The sequence below is a fragment of the Alligator sinensis genome, unplaced genomic scaffold (genome assembly GCF_000455745.1).
Source record: "Alligator sinensis unplaced genomic scaffold, ASM45574v1 scaffold1329_1, whole genome shotgun sequence".
Taxonomy (NCBI): Eukaryota; Metazoa; Chordata; order Crocodylia; family Alligatoridae; genus Alligator; species Alligator sinensis.
This window is the reverse complement of record NW_005842460.1, coordinates 957,565-974,179: the sequence shown is the minus strand read 5'-3', so window position 1 is coordinate 974,179 and position 16,615 is coordinate 957,565. Positions and strand designations below refer to the sequence as shown.

General features: G+C 43.7%; 1 protein-coding gene across 1 annotated transcript in view; it reads right to left on the bottom strand.

Moving 5' to 3' along the window:
* Window positions 1-16,615, bottom strand: part of SCN8A (sodium voltage-gated channel alpha subunit 8) — a 105,163-nt gene that overhangs the window by 21,489 nt on the left and 67,059 nt on the right. The window contains 9 exon segments of the mRNA XM_006030733.2: window positions 287-643; window positions 2,793-2,966; window positions 4,134-4,372; window positions 6,029-6,164; window positions 10,214-10,573; window positions 11,564-11,851; window positions 12,633-12,839; window positions 13,593-13,734; window positions 15,091-15,154. Of these exon segments, the coding sequence (XP_006030795.1) occupies window positions 287-643; window positions 2,793-2,966; window positions 4,134-4,372; window positions 6,029-6,164; window positions 10,214-10,573; window positions 11,564-11,851; window positions 12,633-12,839; window positions 13,593-13,734; window positions 15,091-15,154 (1,967 nt within the window).

Here is a 16,615-nt window from a genome sequence, read left to right as displayed (position 1 = left end):
CCCCTTTGACAAATTTGTACCTCTAGCTCTTTATTGTATAGTGCCTGGATGCTTTCACGATGCACAGCCAATAAAGCCTCAATCCAGCAATGCATTTAAGTACATGCTTCACTTTGACAGCACAAAGTCAATGGGATTTATTCACACAGGGCCCAAATGCCATGGGGCACCTATTGGCAAAGCCTGGAAGAGATCCCATAAGGAACCATTCCTGGTCCTGGGCTTTCACCCCTGTCTCCCCACCCAGGAGCAACCAATAAAGACAATCAGTAAAACATTTACTGACCACTAAATTCCCGATGACCATGACCATCATGAAGACAATCAAGCACATGGCCTGTCCTGCCACTTCCATACAATCCCACATGGTCTCAATCCACTCCCCACACAGCACACGGAAGACGATTAGGAAGGAGTGGAAGAAATCGTGCATGTGCCAGCGGGGCAGCACACAGTCCGGGTGGATCTTACAGACACACTCCTTGTAGCTCTTGCCAAAAAGTTGCATGCCCACCACGGCAAAGATGAACACGATGATGGCTAGCACCAAGGTCAAGTTTCCCAAGGCACCCACTGAGTTTCCAATAATTTTTATCAGCATGTTCAAAGTGGGCCAGGATTTTGCCAACTTGAAGACCCTTAGCTATAAAAAGAAAACAGAAACAGAGACAAATAACACTTAATTCTTCTTCTTTTTAAAAAAATAGGTACGTGCAGGAGAAATCAATGAGGTGATAAGTCCTACGTTCTAAGGGGAGCTGAGCCCAAACCTCTGCCGCTAGCATCCACTGCAGTGGGAGATGATCAGATTTTTTGTGTTTTGTGTGACTCAGAAGTCAGAGTACATTTGCACCTTGTGTACTAAATAGATCATAGATGTAATCATCCACACATCCCTAGATTCAGCTCACGTTTGAAAAAAAAAAAAAAAAGAAAAAAGAAAAAGCAGCTGGCGTCTTTTTGTTCCGAACACCTTGCGCATTGACAGAAGTGAGGAAATCATCCCCAGCTCACATGCCACAAAAGATTAATAGTTGCCAAAGTCCAATTTTCAGAAACTCTGAGCATTCCCAACATTCAGTGCAACTGCTGCACATTACTGGTGCCAGCACTGCAGAAACATCAGACCTTAAACTGCCCATTCCCTTGTTTTTCTCTTGTATATGTGACCTGCAGAAATGGATTCTTTGTGGTCTGATTTTGTGAATAACGCAGACCATCTCTGAACAAGGTCTACAGGCCAGGTAAGGACGGGCTTTTTGTTTCATTTTGCTGCCAAGCTGTGATCTCAGAATCAATAGCTCCTCCTGATAAGGAGCACAACGTGCAAGTGAGTGGATTCAATACATGTCCCTTCTCGGTCCCTTTGCAGAATGATGTGAATAGGGTTGGAAAAAGGAAAATGTTAAAAAAACCCAAAAACCAAAACAAACAAACAAAAAACCCTGACTCAAAAGGAAAAAAAATAAAAGGAAAAAGAGACAGTATGGGGCTGCTATCAATTAAATGGGGAGCTCTCATCAGCTTCAACAGGGAACCATGCACAGAGAACTTGAAAACTGCCCTGAAACAGCACCATTGAAATATAAAAATCCAACCTCATTCCCACCTAAGCCAAAAACAGAACTCCCCGACCCTCATTCTGGAGAGGTCTATACACTTCCAAAGTGAAATCCTGGAAGAAAACAAATGCCTTCCAACTCCCACTGACTTCACTGCCATCTGATGATTGCTTTGCACACACTGCATCTGACTTAGTCCCCTGGCCTCAGGACAGGATCTTTTCTACCCTGTATGCAAAACTGAGTGCATTTACAAAGCTCAAGCAACACAAAAAAGGAAATTTGGAAATGCAGGTTAAGATTTACATTGCAAATCAACCAAGCACTCCCCAGTCTTTGGAACCTAAAAGCAAATGCTGGGAGGAGCCCAGCCCAAAGACAGAAGAAACAGATTTTTCAATTCCACTAACAGCATGGTCTTTGCACTTGACAGCCTGTCTCACTCCCTGCTCATGCTTTGGCCCTGTGCAGAGGCAAGGTGACTGGGCATGCATGTGGGAGAGGCAGAAAGATTATACTCAGGGTCATACATGTGCTGGTACTAAACCAAAGAGTAGCTCACAAATCATTAATAATATTTCAAAAATTGAGTTAATTTCAGTGCTAACACAAACACATTATTTCTGATCAGATGTAACAACCCAAAATACCCTCTGCCATTTTCCAGAGGGTAACAAGGCACCAAAATTGCCAGAAATAAACAATGAAAATGAGTATAAATTAAAACATTACAACAGAAGCCCTGTTACCAATTCTATTCTTAGCCAACACAAATATCCCTCTTTGCAGGTTTCAGTCTGAAATAGGGCATCTTCATACTCTTTAAGTCTATCATTTCAGAGGGGCCTTTTGCCTAGGTTTTTCACTGAGCAAATGAAAGAAGCTTTTTTCTCTCTCTGTTTTAACAAAGGGTGCAGTGAATTACCACTCAATTTGGTTGATTCGATATTTTAAAGAAACTTTAAACTTGTTATTTAGGAGGAAAAATAGGTATTAAAAGGACTAGTTTTGGAAGGGAGTAGTATTTACTTATAAGAATTAGCTGATTTTAAGAAACAATTTTCTTTCCTTTTCAAAAGACCACAAACACAAGGTTTGCCTCCCCCCCACTGCTCCAGTTCCCTTCCAAGAATAGAACTGAGGATTTTTCTTAAATTAACTTATGTAAAAGGTTTTCTAGTAGCTGCAAGATAGGAAACTTCAAAAAGAAATGGGAGAAATATGGAATACCAATCGGAAAGATCGCAGCACTGAAAGCCCCTCCACGTCTTGTAGACCCAGTTCCATTAAACTGAGGGAGACAATAAATCCGTCAAAAATGTTCCAACCTTCTTGGAAATAATAGTAGGGATCCATGGCTATGAGCTTCAGGAACATCTCTGCTGTGAAAATTCCAGTGAAAACCTGGAGTGAAAAGGAGACACAAAAAGAAAGTGCACACACAAAGATGCACTTCAGTCTAGTTTCAGGTGCTATCATGCGAACATCCAAGAGAAGTTAGCAGTGAGCTACAACCAGATGTCCTGCAACCTTTTTTTTTAATCAGTTCTGTGGTGGTCTATGTGATGATATGGGACTTGCCTGTATGACTATTTTCTCCTCTCCATCCCCATCCCTGGCTTGCATGACTACAGCAGCTACCCTGCCACTCCACTGTTCCCTCCTCATCTTCCTGGAAAGGCCACTACTGGTAAGTCGCTTAACCTGGAAGATGTGTCATCTATGCTACTGCTGCAAATCTACTAATGCTGTTTGCTACCGAAGGAAGTTCCCTCCTCACGGACTTTTGGTCCTCAGGGAAGCAGCAAAGAGATGAATCTCAGTATCCATTTATAGCAAACAACAGCCTCTTTTCCCCAGCTAATTAAAGACATGTTGCACTGTAAGACATTTCCTGGGTGGTTTACTGACTAGTTTCCACCAACTGGGTGTGCCCATCACAACCCTGCTGTACGAAGAGACAGACTAACAAAGGACAAATGTACCTGGAGAGGTGGGAACTGATGCTCTGGAGCAAATAAGAGTTTATGGATAGTACCTACCAGTGTCTTTCTCTTCCCACACTGGAGAGAAGAAATCTTCACCCCTTCATATGTCTACACAAATGAATCCACTTAAAAAGGGTGGGTGTGCTCACGGATTAGGAGGCATGGGTTGAAGCATGTTTATCACAGCAGAGACAATTTATGGCTCCACTCTTGGGCCTCTCCCTCACTGTAAGGTGGGGATTCCCTGGCAGCAGCACTCTCAGCAAACACCCTCCCTATACACCCTGTTTGCACACCAGAGGCGGACTTTTACACCCACTTAAGTCAGGATGGAGGGACTGCTACTGATCCCAGACCTCACATAAACATGCGTAACAGCTGATGAAGGCAGGGATGCATGAGAACACACACACAGAACTTCTCAACGTATTTGCAAGAATCGATGCACAAGAGGATGACATGGTATCATTAAGATTGCTCATTTGCCCTTAAAAATGGATCTGCCAGGCACCATTAAACAATGTCCCCAGAGTTTTTCAACCCCCCTGACAATATTGGGGATGCTCTACCAAAGCCCTCTTACCAGATTTCCTACGGACAGCACATGTTCAAACTGAGGGGTCATGGGATGGTGCTCCATTGCCATGAACAAAGTGTTCAGCACAATACAGATGGTGATGGCCAGGTCAACAAAAGGATCCATGACAATCAAGTTCACTATCTCCTTCAACTTGATCCAGCGTGGGTGGCATTCCCAGATCAGGAAGGTGTTGGCAAATTTGTACCAGCAAGGGGGGCACTTCCTCTGGGACTCTTCCAACTCTGCAGTCATAAAACAAAATAGTAAAGATAGTTGAGCCTTGTCTTCCCAATTCTGCGCGATCTGTCTTTATGTGTTAGCATGGGTCCAGCATTACTGCAACACCTGCACCCCTTTCCATGTCTCTCTGTTTATGCTTCCCTTTAAGCCCTTACAGTGAAGACTCTCTTTGCTGTGTGTCCATTTACTGAAAACTATATCCATGCCTACTATGGTTTTATTTAAAGCGTTTCATTTTTTTCTTGATGACTTCTGCAGTTTTTGTCCCTTTTTTGCCCTCCAGTTACTTCATCCAGACTGCCCTATCCATTATGATGCTAGCTTTCTTATTTTTTAGGGGGTGGGGGGGAGAAGGGAGGAAACATTTGATGGATTTCTTCCTTTCCAGTTGGTATGCTGGTTGCTAAGAATATGGTTGCCTTGGTTTTTTGAAAGTTTGGGGAAAAAAAAAAGGAGCTGTGCACTGGAGCCCGTGGGAGTTTGTGCAGGAGGGAAGCAGCAAAGAAACCATGCTCTGTTTTCAAGTATATTTAGTTCTCATATAATTGCATTACATGAGCCAGTAAGAATCTGAGAACAACAGCCTCATACAACTAGTCTCCTGCAGAATATTTGGAAATAAAGGTTCTCTCCACATCTCCATCTGCTGTTTTTTGTATCGTATAGAAATTGTTTTCTCTTCTGACAGCTGACACAGCTGAGATTCAGTGCGGTTCAGGTCTGTCTCTGTCACTGGGCTGTAGGCAAAGGAGGCTCTCCCCATTTCCAGTGCAAGCAGAAACACCTACATGACCAGGTTTCTATCAACACCTCTAATTTCCCTTCTGCGTATTGTTACTGGAACCTTATGACTCTCTAGCTGCTTTTATCTCCCTACCTGTGTAGTTTGGATGCTCAAGCAAGTAAAATAAAGCCTAATAAATATACACAGTGCATGTATACAGAGAGCCACAGATTTAGGTTCAAACAAATTGCACGGGATGTACATTTTTCTAAGGGGACAGCCCTGCACCAACATTTTGGTGCCTTTGCATCAACACAGTAGAAACATCTGTTTGTACCCCTCATTTCGGACTAGCAATCCCTCTGGCTGCTGTCAATTCTTTGCTTTGCTAACCACTGTTCAAACTCACCTTTTCCGTGACTACTGACAAGCTGTTGTGTTGGCCAGTTCTGTTGTGTCTGTCTGGGTCCCAGCTGTTACTCACCTCCTTATTGTGAGGTACCCACAGTTACATGGTGACAGCTGTGTGCTACTTTGTCCCCCAAAGCAATTAACACAGCTGTATAAAACATTCATGGGTCCCTGACTTTAAATCTGGGCTTTCATTACAAACCCATAACTCAGGATCTAGGTCACAAGACTGAGCCAAGCTTTTGTGGGTAAGGGGTGAAAACAAACAAGCATTCACGTAAGCCTTCCAAACAACCCTCCCTAATTATCGCACCATTGCAGTAATGTAACCACTGTTGCACAACAGTCTCCAGGCAAACTGCTTATAGGGACAGCAGGGATCAAACCCACCACCTAACACAGGGCGACACTCTCCTAATACAGTGTTAGAACTGTAGGTTTTTAATCAATTCAAAGCTTGCCACAAGGGGACAGTTGTATACCCCCCCCCAAAAAAAAAAAATTACATAGCACTGTAACACACCTTCTACAAGGGTATTGGTCACAACAGTCATTATACTGTTGGTTCGATCCTTTCTTCCAAAGGATGCATTCAGCTGATCCATTGAGACCAGGAGAGACCCAGTAGGTTTCTTTTTGATTGCCACTTCAGTAGTTCCCTGCAAAATTCATACACTGATTAGCATAGACTTCTGGTTTGTTTGGCACTTTATATGCTGTCAGGTTAGAGATGCCACATGCAATCAAGAGAAAAAAAAACAGGTCAGGTTTTGTGGTTTTACCAAAATCCCTGTCCCTCTTCAAGATCAGGATACCTGAGATAGCGTTACTGGGCTGCAGCAATAGAGTTTGCTTTTTAAAAACATAAATCAGGTTACTGGAAGTTGAGATCTCAAGGAGAAGTGTGGAGGATTTCCTGTGTGTTCTTCACGTAGAATACGTGTCTATTTAAGACAAGCTGAAAGATGTTCTAAAATCCATCAGTAGGGTGGTACCCTTCTGCTCTATTTGCACAGTATTTTACTCCTCAAGCAGGCTGCCCTTGTGTGTAATGTGATGTCTGGGACACAAGAGCCCAATTGACACAGACCCCTTGTGCATTTTGGCAAGGCACTTAAAAACAGTCCATCCTTTCTCCCACCTTTTGTCCATCTGGTCTGTTTAGATTTCATGATCTTTAAGGCTGGAAATGGCTTCATGCAATTGTCCTAGTAGAGTGGCACCCTGCCCTGGTTAATCTTAGCTTCCATAGCTATAGAGAAATTCCTAAGACAAACCAGCCCTAACAGAAGAGAGATCTGCTGCAGTGCAGCTGGTGGGGGAGAAGGCACAAGGAGACTAGTTTCTCCTGAATTCATATTGTCCACTTATACTCATTTTTGTTCCCCTTAGACATTTCACTCCCTTAATTTTCATAAGCAGGGGACAGAGCAGAAACAAACACTTTATTTCTACACTGGTATCAGCAGTTTGCAACCTTAGAGAAAGGAAGGACCCTACCTTTTAAAGAATGCTTGCACAAACTTTTCTGTAAATTTAACATAGGCGCAAAGCAGGCAAACTCTATGCTTCTGTTAAAGCAGAAGAAAGCATAGGCAGTATTTCATATATTCATCTATCTACTGGAAACCAAATGAAAGATGAGAGTAATTTGAAAATAAAACATCAATAATCAAGGCGATGGCCTATATTCATAAATGCATTTGCAGTCATGAACCTGCATCTCGCATTCACTAGTCACTTGACCCTGTACGCCTATGTAACTTTGCAGCTGGACATGTAAGCAGGACTAGACCTTTTAAAAAGTTTGGCTCTTACATGCTTAACAGCTTGACCTATGCTGTATTAGAAGCCCATGCATCAGATGTAAAATGGAAAGTCATCGAACAGATCCAAGAGGTAGCAGGTGAATGACCTAGGCCACATACAGACAGTTTCTCCTGGGAGAGTTGCTGCTCCCTGGAGAAACCACAAGTGTGCAGATGTTCAGGATTTTATTCCAAGAGAGCAAAATAACCTGGAAACAACTGGGGTTAAATCATTCCTAGGAGAGTTTTTCCTTGAGAGAATGAATGAATGTCTTTATACATTCAGAGTTTTCCATCCAATCAATTTACAACCCTCCAGATGAGAACATGAGGCTTCAAAACAGCCCCATTTGAGCTACCTGAATTTGGAAGAGTAGGGATTAATGATCTGCTCCTGAACACAGGATTCGGCTGCTCTGTTTCAAAACCCACATCTGAAAACTAGGGTCACAAGAGCTCAGCACTGAGCATTCCTCATAGATAACAGACACTTCCCCACAGGGGCCCACTGAGAACAATGGAGCTGACAACACTTCAAGACATACAGCAGTGCAATGATCTAATACTGCCTGGTGCCCTGTGCTCTCAATGCTCATTCAAGTCCAGAGAGAAATCTGGATTTTGCTAAACAGGACAGTTGTAATTATTTGCCATGCATCACTCTAGTAAAGGGCCAATCTTGTCGCCTGTGTAACCAGTGGGGCAAAGCTTTTCCAGGGAGTCTAAAGGAGTTCTTCTCTTCTTTCAAGCCCATTGAAAAGTCCCAGTCCAAGTGTACTGTCTCTGACTTAAGTGGGACCCAGTCCAAATCCATGAAACATTGTGCGCTGCTAATGGATCACTGTCTTGTCCTCAAGAAAGGAGTTTGCTGTTGGTAACTGATGCACAGTTCACACTTCCCACAAAAGACCTCTGTTTCTCCTTTCCCAAGGATACAAGATACATACTCTACGAGTAACTGAAGTATCCGTCAACTCAACAGTTCCTCAGCTGTCATGAGGTTAACTGGTAGCTGCATTGTTTAACTCCAGCAATAGTAGGTTACCAAAAAGAACCGCCAACCAGCGTACCCAGTATTGCATAATACTGTCTCTCTCATGCAGGCATCATGCAGATTACAGTTTCTATTATTTCCATGCTGTGTTAGAAAGAGAACTAAATATTGAAAAAACACATTTTACTAACATGCTAACTGGAGCAGGCTGCAGTAACTGAAACTTAACAACTAAAGAAAGGTCAGTAAAGTCTCAGGGAAGAGTCAGGGGTTAGCAGGTATTAATTTAGGTTGCAAGAATTAAAACAATTAAAAAAAACTGCTTGGAATTTCGAGACAGTATCCAGAGCCATTCTGGAAACTATGGTTTTAGACAGGTCATGAGTGACCCTGTATTTTTATCTTATCTAAGCTCCCAATTCAACTCCAAATAGATTGTCTACTTCCTCATTTGTCCTGCTGAGATTTTTTAAGAATGAATTTTCTGACCCCCATTCATTCACCCCTCTTGTTTTAAAAGGTTACTGTCATAAGAAAATAAAGATATTAAAATTATGATGCAAAAAAAATCCTACATTATATTGTTTTCCCTTGTGAAAAAAAATCCTATAGGACTTAACAGAGATGAAACGCCACAGATATTCCTCTAAGCAGGCTGCGGAACTGAACGGCCTGATTCTGCAAAGGACTAGCGTACTTGTCTGCAAAAGGCCACGTGCAGAGACTAGATTACAGGATTAAGTCTCGGAAAGAATTATACTCTAGACCTAGAGTTTCATACGGTGATTTAAAAATTCTATCGCTAGGCTGCCTCTGTTAAACTCTATAGGACCTACACACAAAGGGTGAGATGATTAAAACAGAAGGATTAAAAAAATTATTTTCCAACTACCTAAACTGATAGTTTCTTTTTCTGCATTTCATTCAGCTTGGACAGTGAAACTAGAAGTGTAAGGGTTTCCTTGTGTTAACACTCAGTTTCACGTCTTGTTATTCATGCACTCTTGCCATGCTGACAGTTTAAAACCCAAAATGAAACTGTTTTTATAGAAACTTTTCTCTCAGTTCCATGAAAACATTTCATTTATACTAGGTTTTGCAAATATACCTATACAAAACCTAGATTTTGGACCTACATTTCTTGACAGTGCCCTGCCTGAAGCCGCTTTCCTCATTTCTCTTAAGTCTTGTTTCTCCCCAGAGGTCTGTCTTACCCTCTGACTCTCTCCTTTGTTTGAAATTTCACTTTCTCCTTCCTTAACTTTTTAGGCCCCAAGCCTGCAAACTGATCCATGTAGGAGGGTGAACCCTAGAAGCTGAGCACTTATGGCATGCGGCATGCCATTAACTTAATCTGGTAAGGACCAAAGAATTTGCCCCAGGGAGAAGCAATGGCAGGATCAGTGTCTTAGAACATAATTTCTGTCTCATCTTCAATTTTTTTCAAGTTTAGTTGGGTTTTAAAAATGTCTCCTTTCTTATCTATACCCTTTAAATTCCCAAGCACTATTCCTTAGCCATGGGAAAAACTTCCAGTAAGCCTGATCTGTTTTTCCAACACCCCATCCTACTAAGGAGTCAACCCTGAAAAATGACAGGCCTCTTTTTATTATTCCCTTAGTTAAAAGCTCAATTCCAAGCCTTTTTTCCCAGGAAGCCAGGAGAAGGATGTAGGTCAGTAGGTTAATTTAAGAAGGAAAAGAGGGAAACTGAAGCATGGTAGTTTTTAATCTGGTACAGACTATGCTGTCTGTGGTTAGACAAACCAATTTTCATTCCATCAGGGTGTCCATTTGGCTTGGAGGCCAGCATACAGGGAAGCAGAAGAGGGCGGATCACCATGCCTAGACTTTCTGCTCATTGACTTCCTTACACTGTCATCAGTAGCTGCCTTATCTATTTTCACCTCAGGCAGAAGGCGGCCCCCAGGCACATTGGACGTGGGGCCGCCGATGAGAGACACCACGCCGTTGCAATCAACCGTGCTGTTCCTTTTCACGTTCCGACGAAGGTTTGGGAAGATTCGTGAGGACCGGCTGCCCTGGCTGTAGCCACTGTAGCCACTGTAGCTGCTTCTCCGATCCCGACCCCGGATAGGGATGAAAAGGGAGTCTCTCCTGCCTTCGCTCTCCTCCACCGTGCTGTGCTCATCATCAGCAAACTCGTTTTCTGAGCCTGGGTCACGGAAGCGCCCCTTGTAGCTGAAGATGCTGCTCTTGCTGTTGTGCCGGGAAAGGAAAGGGGAGCCAGGAATGCTGAGGAGGGACTGTCAGGGGGAAGAGAAAGAAAAACAGTACATATGGTACAGACACAAACAGAACAAGATAAAAAGATGTCATAATTCAGTGCAACCATTTGTCTGTTGCAGCTGGGTTCATGCCATTTGCAAGGGGACATTTATCTGCATTGTAGGAAGCACTATTACTTAAACTTAGTCACTCCTCAAAAAGTTTTGTTAGCATGGGTAGATCAACGAGGAGCGTGAATGAAATCATCCCTCGCACAACTCAGTCATGCCAGCAGGTGCAATTTACTAACGGCAGAGAGTCTCTTTTCTGTTTCGGAACTGGTTACGGCTCCCTTGTCAAAAGCACACTCTTGCTGGTTAAAGCCAAGACCATTTTCACTTCAACAGAAAACTCCTCTGAGCCGGCACACTACAGAAAGCTTTCTGGGGCAGGAACTGATTGGTTTTCCGTGCCTGCCCAATGAGGCTTTCATCCTGTTTTTGGTCTCTACGTAGTTACAGCACAGACACAAGTAAGCCCTGGGAACAGACTCAAGAGAGGCACAGGGACTGCGCTCTCTTTTTGCCTCTAGATGGGCTCCTTCACAACAAGGTGAGCCCACATCTGCAGGGCACTGTGGCAACAAGCACCCCGAGCTGTTCTTTCATTCTGGGCTCTAGGACAAGACTTCAATTCTGAACTCCTTCACTCCATCACCTTCAGCAGAAAATAAAACTGTAGGAAAACTATATGACCTTAGCAAGCTGGGTACAGTTTTCAAAAGGCCTAACCACTTATGCTCCTGACTTTTAACTGAAGTCACCTGGGTAAATCTACTGACTTCAGTGCTTCTTCCAATTTACACTCCTTCATCTACAGGACTGGACCCAAGCATCCACTTGATCCAATGTCAACCAAAGTCAACGGACTGATCTCCTTGATATGCCATGTGCACTGAACCAGGCCTCAAGACAGGAAATTGTCCTGAGTGGAAATGAATGATCCTTTATAACAGCAAAGAATGATACCTGGTTCATGATGGAAAATTTCCTTCCCAGCCTGTTATCTGGCAGCCTGAAGGCTTTTCTCCTCATACCATCCTCCGATTCAGACTTGAACACTTTCTCGTTGTCGCACTTTTCATCACCTTCTGACAGCTCTTTGTCCTTTCGCTTCTTCCTCCGGTTCCGCCGCTCCTTGGCGCTCTTAGAACTGAGCTTGGAAATCTCAGAGGAGCTTCGAGACACCCTGCCCCCACCATCATCCTCCACAGCATCTTCGGAGACTGTCCCTGCTGAAGTGACCATGGCTGCAGCCTGAGGGAAGAGAGAAGCACTATGAATCAGTTGGATTAACTCTCCACAGACCTCAAAGAGGTAGAAAAAGGGGTTGGGGCAAAACAGTATCTGTCTCACAGGCAGGGGCAGAGCTGCCACCGCAGGAGGCTAACCAAGGACCCTGGCCTCTGTTTTCTGCTCTGAGAAGAAATGTGGTCTAACAGGCACAGAACAAAACCAAGGGACAGTACTCCTAGGTGCTATGTGCTCTTCTCGGAGGAGTTATCAGGGACTTGTGGGTCTGCAGACTATCCTTGGCTCACTACATAAGCTTTGAGCAAGAAACTTCACCTCTTTGCCCCTCAACTCAATCTCTGTGAGGTGGGCGAGGTGAGGCTTACCTGTTTCACATGGCATTTACCAGGCTTAACCAGAGACCCTGAGAGGCTTTGATAAAAGGTGCTTTAAGACTACAAAGCTAATATAATAAACCAGCAATTACCTAAGGACTTCACCATTACCAGTGTGCCATACATCTGGAATGTCACAGGTGCAGGAGAGATCCAACAAGGACTCTTCTGGCTACAAAAGCACCAGCCCCTGCTACTTGAGTGCCCTTAAAAAAAAAAAAAGGCCAATAGGACAAGACATGTGAAAACAGTGTAGAAAGGTCTGGTTCCATCCCAAAGAGAGGAGATATGCCCAGATACATCATCCAGCATAAGACTATTTTATGGTAATATGACTCTGCCCTGCACCTGAAAGGGAAATATCTATAAGTTAAAAATTATGAACTTAAAAAACAAAACAAAACACTAACCTGCGCTTCCTCTTGCTGCTTTTTCAGCTGTTCCAACATGGCCTTAAATTCTGCCTCTTTCTGCTCTGCTTCCTCCAGCGTGGCCTGGTTCTGCTCTTCATAAGCCATGGCTACCACAGCCAAGATCAGATTGACTAGATAGAACGACCCCACAAAGATCACCAGGACAAAGAAGATCATGTAGGTTTTTCCCGCTGCTCGCAATGTCTGAAAAGAGACCGCCATTTCCTAATAAATCCCTTGACACAGAAGAATGACTACAACATGGACCTGGCACCTGATCCTAGGCCTTCTGACATGGATGGTCCTACAGAAAATATATGGTGCTGTATGCACAGCAGGTTATCCAACATCTTAGCCGGTCCCATGATAAAGCATTAGGATACAGCACTCCCAGTCAACTTAGGTGCAAGGAATGAAACGTCTCTTCCTACTCCTACTCCCTTTAAAAGCAATCTTGATGCAATATCAGGCAGGACTTAACATTATAAATCTGACCAAAGAAGACATGTTTAAAGAGAGTCAGAAGCACAGTGTGAAATGCAACACAAACTCCTTCAAACAGATGGTGGTTCAGCAAGATGGCAAACTGCTACGGAAGTCTGAACTGTTCTTACACATTATGGAAACACCCTGCCCTCCACAGCACCTGGATGCCCTCTGTTATGCTACAAGAGTGTCAGCAAAGCTGAGGTGCATGTCCCGTATGCAACATACAGCAAGAATTTTCCAGCATTCACAAGAGAATCTGCTATAAGCTTTAAGAGCTGGAACTGCTTTTGTAGGATGAATCCTGCCCAGGGTGCTACCATTTTTCCTCTCCTTAAAATATACCTCCTCTAAAGTCACACAATGTACTTATGGGCACTCATTTAGGATACCATAAACAAGAATACAGCCCCTCCCCCTGGCTCCCATTTGTCCCCCCCCATACAACAGAGAAGCAATACATTTACTTACTAATTGATACAAGTTTTCCCAAAAGTCCTGAGTCATAAGGCGAAATAAAGCCAGAAAAGCCCAGCTGAAAGTGTCAAAGCTTGTGTAGCCATAGTTTGGATTCCGCCCTGCTTTCATGCACGTGTAACCCTCCGGGCATTGACTGCAGAAAAGATGGAAGATGTCTCAGGGCATCAATATTGAAAAAGCCATAAGGACAAATTACCGGGTCACTTGTTCCTAGAGGCTATAGTGACTTCCACAGGACCACGTCACAGCAGTTGATATACCCTTCGATTTCCATGTGGGCTGCACCAGTAAATAAAGGTGCGTTGACAGCCCTAGAGTCTGGAACAGTGGCCCACAGGGCAAAGATAGCACAGCATGAGGCTGGGCCTGGAGGGCCTAGCAGTTGACTTCTTCAACCCAAGGGATGACCTGGGAGAGCCTATTGGAGACAGCGGAAGATTTTCTATGCAAGTCAACAGGCTGCAAGTTAGTGAAGAACACAGTGGCAGAGACCAGCATCCAGGAGGCAGGCAATGCCACTTGTGGTAGGGCAAGGTCATGCAAAACAGGCACTTGCTCACTGGAATACAGACTGAGAAACGCCAACTGATTTCCTGATCAATGCAGAATTAGTAAAACAGTAAGCAGCGACCAGTCTGGACTATGACCTGTGATCTAGAGGTGAGACAATTTCAGAGAACGTTCCTAGCCATCTGAGCCCCCTGGGCCTTCTGAATAACCTAAGGGTTCAGCAAGCAGGTGGCTGAATTTACTAATAATATAAATTCTTCTTCCTGTTCCTACCCTTTTTACTAATCCAGCTCCTCCTTAAAGTCTCTCTACCCGTAAGGATAACTAACACCTTTGTTTTCTAGTAAACAGAACTATTTACAAATGTTAGAGAATACTGTAATATGTACCCATATTTAAATCAATTACTCTTCAGCTAATTAAAGGGGAGCGCTAAAGATTAGGGCTGGGATTTTCAAAAGGAGACTACAGGCAAAAAGGAACACAGGGTAGTATTTCTAAAAATACCGAAAGGACCAGATTTTTAGACTTATTTAGGCACCTACAGCCCTAAATGACAGAGGATAATAAGAGGTTAACAGGAGTTGTGCTCTTACCTTACATAGCCTCCTTTGAAAAATCCCAGCCTAACTATGATAAGATTGGTTCTTTTCCAAGTAAGTTGAGGGGAAATAACCTGTTTAATGCAATTTTCCATACAGATCAGTTGCTTAATTTTAAGTGGTGCAAAGTGAAGCAGAAAAAAAAATATATTTTTAAACAGTTACTTTTAAGGTATAACACAGCAATGCAGCAGCTCTGTACAGCTGCTTGGCATCAGGCACAATGTATGCAGAGTAAAGATACCATTGCAAATGGGGACTATATGACATGGGAGCTAGCAACCAAAGAGAACGGGCTGCAGGCAACCTCCTCAGCCTCTGCTATCATTAAACTGTTGATGAAAGACATTCTTATTTGGCTAAAACTCAACACTTACCCTGCATCCGAGCTGTTTCCACAGAGTAAAGGATCAAGGGCCCCAGGGATTGTGTAAAAATTTGCTAGGGGGGAAAAAAAAGATTTAAAGGTGTTTCCATGCACACAGGTATGGGTCTGAGCATTTTGCAATACTACAGAAGCATTGATAAAACAATCATCTGGATTATTCTGCTTTAAATAATTTTAGCTGAGCTAAACAGGCCTGAGTTTGAATACCTCCCTGTAAGCCAACACAACAGTTTAAATGGAAATACAAATGAACTGCTGGCACATGGGAGCAGATTAATTCCCAAATGGGGAAGGGGGAAGGAAGCTGCAAAGACCTGGAGCCAGATTCCCCAATACCACACCTCTTATGACATCAATTGCACCAATGGATGCCATGTTGCACCTGCTTTAAGTAGGTGCAAAGGTTGATACAAGGCAGTGAGGAATCGGGCCTGTAACAACATCCAGCACAGGTTTGACTCAAGTGAGCACTATGTGGAGCCAAAAAATGGGCGGACTCTTGAGCTCCCACACTTCACTAAGCAAAGCTAAGTGTTCACAAGCACCTTCCTTGACTCAGGATCATGCCCAGGTGTTATTCAGAGACCAGCTTTTGCTTATGTTTGAAGAGTATCTGGGCACACCCACACCAGGAATCAAGACACTCATCACCATATGAACCATTAAAATAATTGTGAACAATGTGAGAGTGCACTGAGTTGGTCTAATAAAAGATATCAGATTTACCCAAAGAACCTTTTCTGCCTACACCACAAACACTGGAGCTTGGAGGCATTTTGGCTTAACAGTGCCTGTAGAGAGTGTCATGGCTCCATGGCTACTGCCTCCATGCTGGGGGGATAAAGGCTTCTGTGAAGTTCCCACTCCTCACAGAATCATAGAAAATGAGAGCTGGAAGGGACTTCAGGAGGTCACATCTAGTCCAACCCCATGCTCAAAGTAGGACCAGCCCAACTAGATCATCCCAGCCAAGGCTTTGTTTAGCCGGGTCTTAAAAACCTCCAGGGATGGAGATCTCACTCTATGGGTAACCTGTTCCAGAGTTTTACTACCCTTCTAGTGAGAAAATTCTTCCTAATATCTAACTTAAACTTCCCTTGCTGCAACTTGATCCCATTGCTTCTTATTCTGTCATCTGCTACCACTGAGAACAGTCCAGCTCCATCTTCTTTTGAACCCTTCTGGCTACTATTAAATCCCCTCTCAGTCTTCTAGCCTAGTTCCCCCTGCCTCTCCTGATAAGTCCTGTGCCCCAGCCCCTGAACCATTTTCGTTGCCCTCTGCTCCAGTGTGTCCACATTCTTCCTGTAGTGGGGGCCCCAAAACTGGACACAGGACTCCAGATGTGGCCTCACCAGTGCTGAATAGAGGGGAAGAATCACTTCCCTTGACCTGCTGGCAACACAGCTACCAATGCAGCCCAGTAAGCTGTTAGCCTTCTTGGCAACAAGAGCACACTGCTGAGATTCTTTTCAACTGAAAGGTACTGCATAATCTGACTCCAGGGAAGGGAG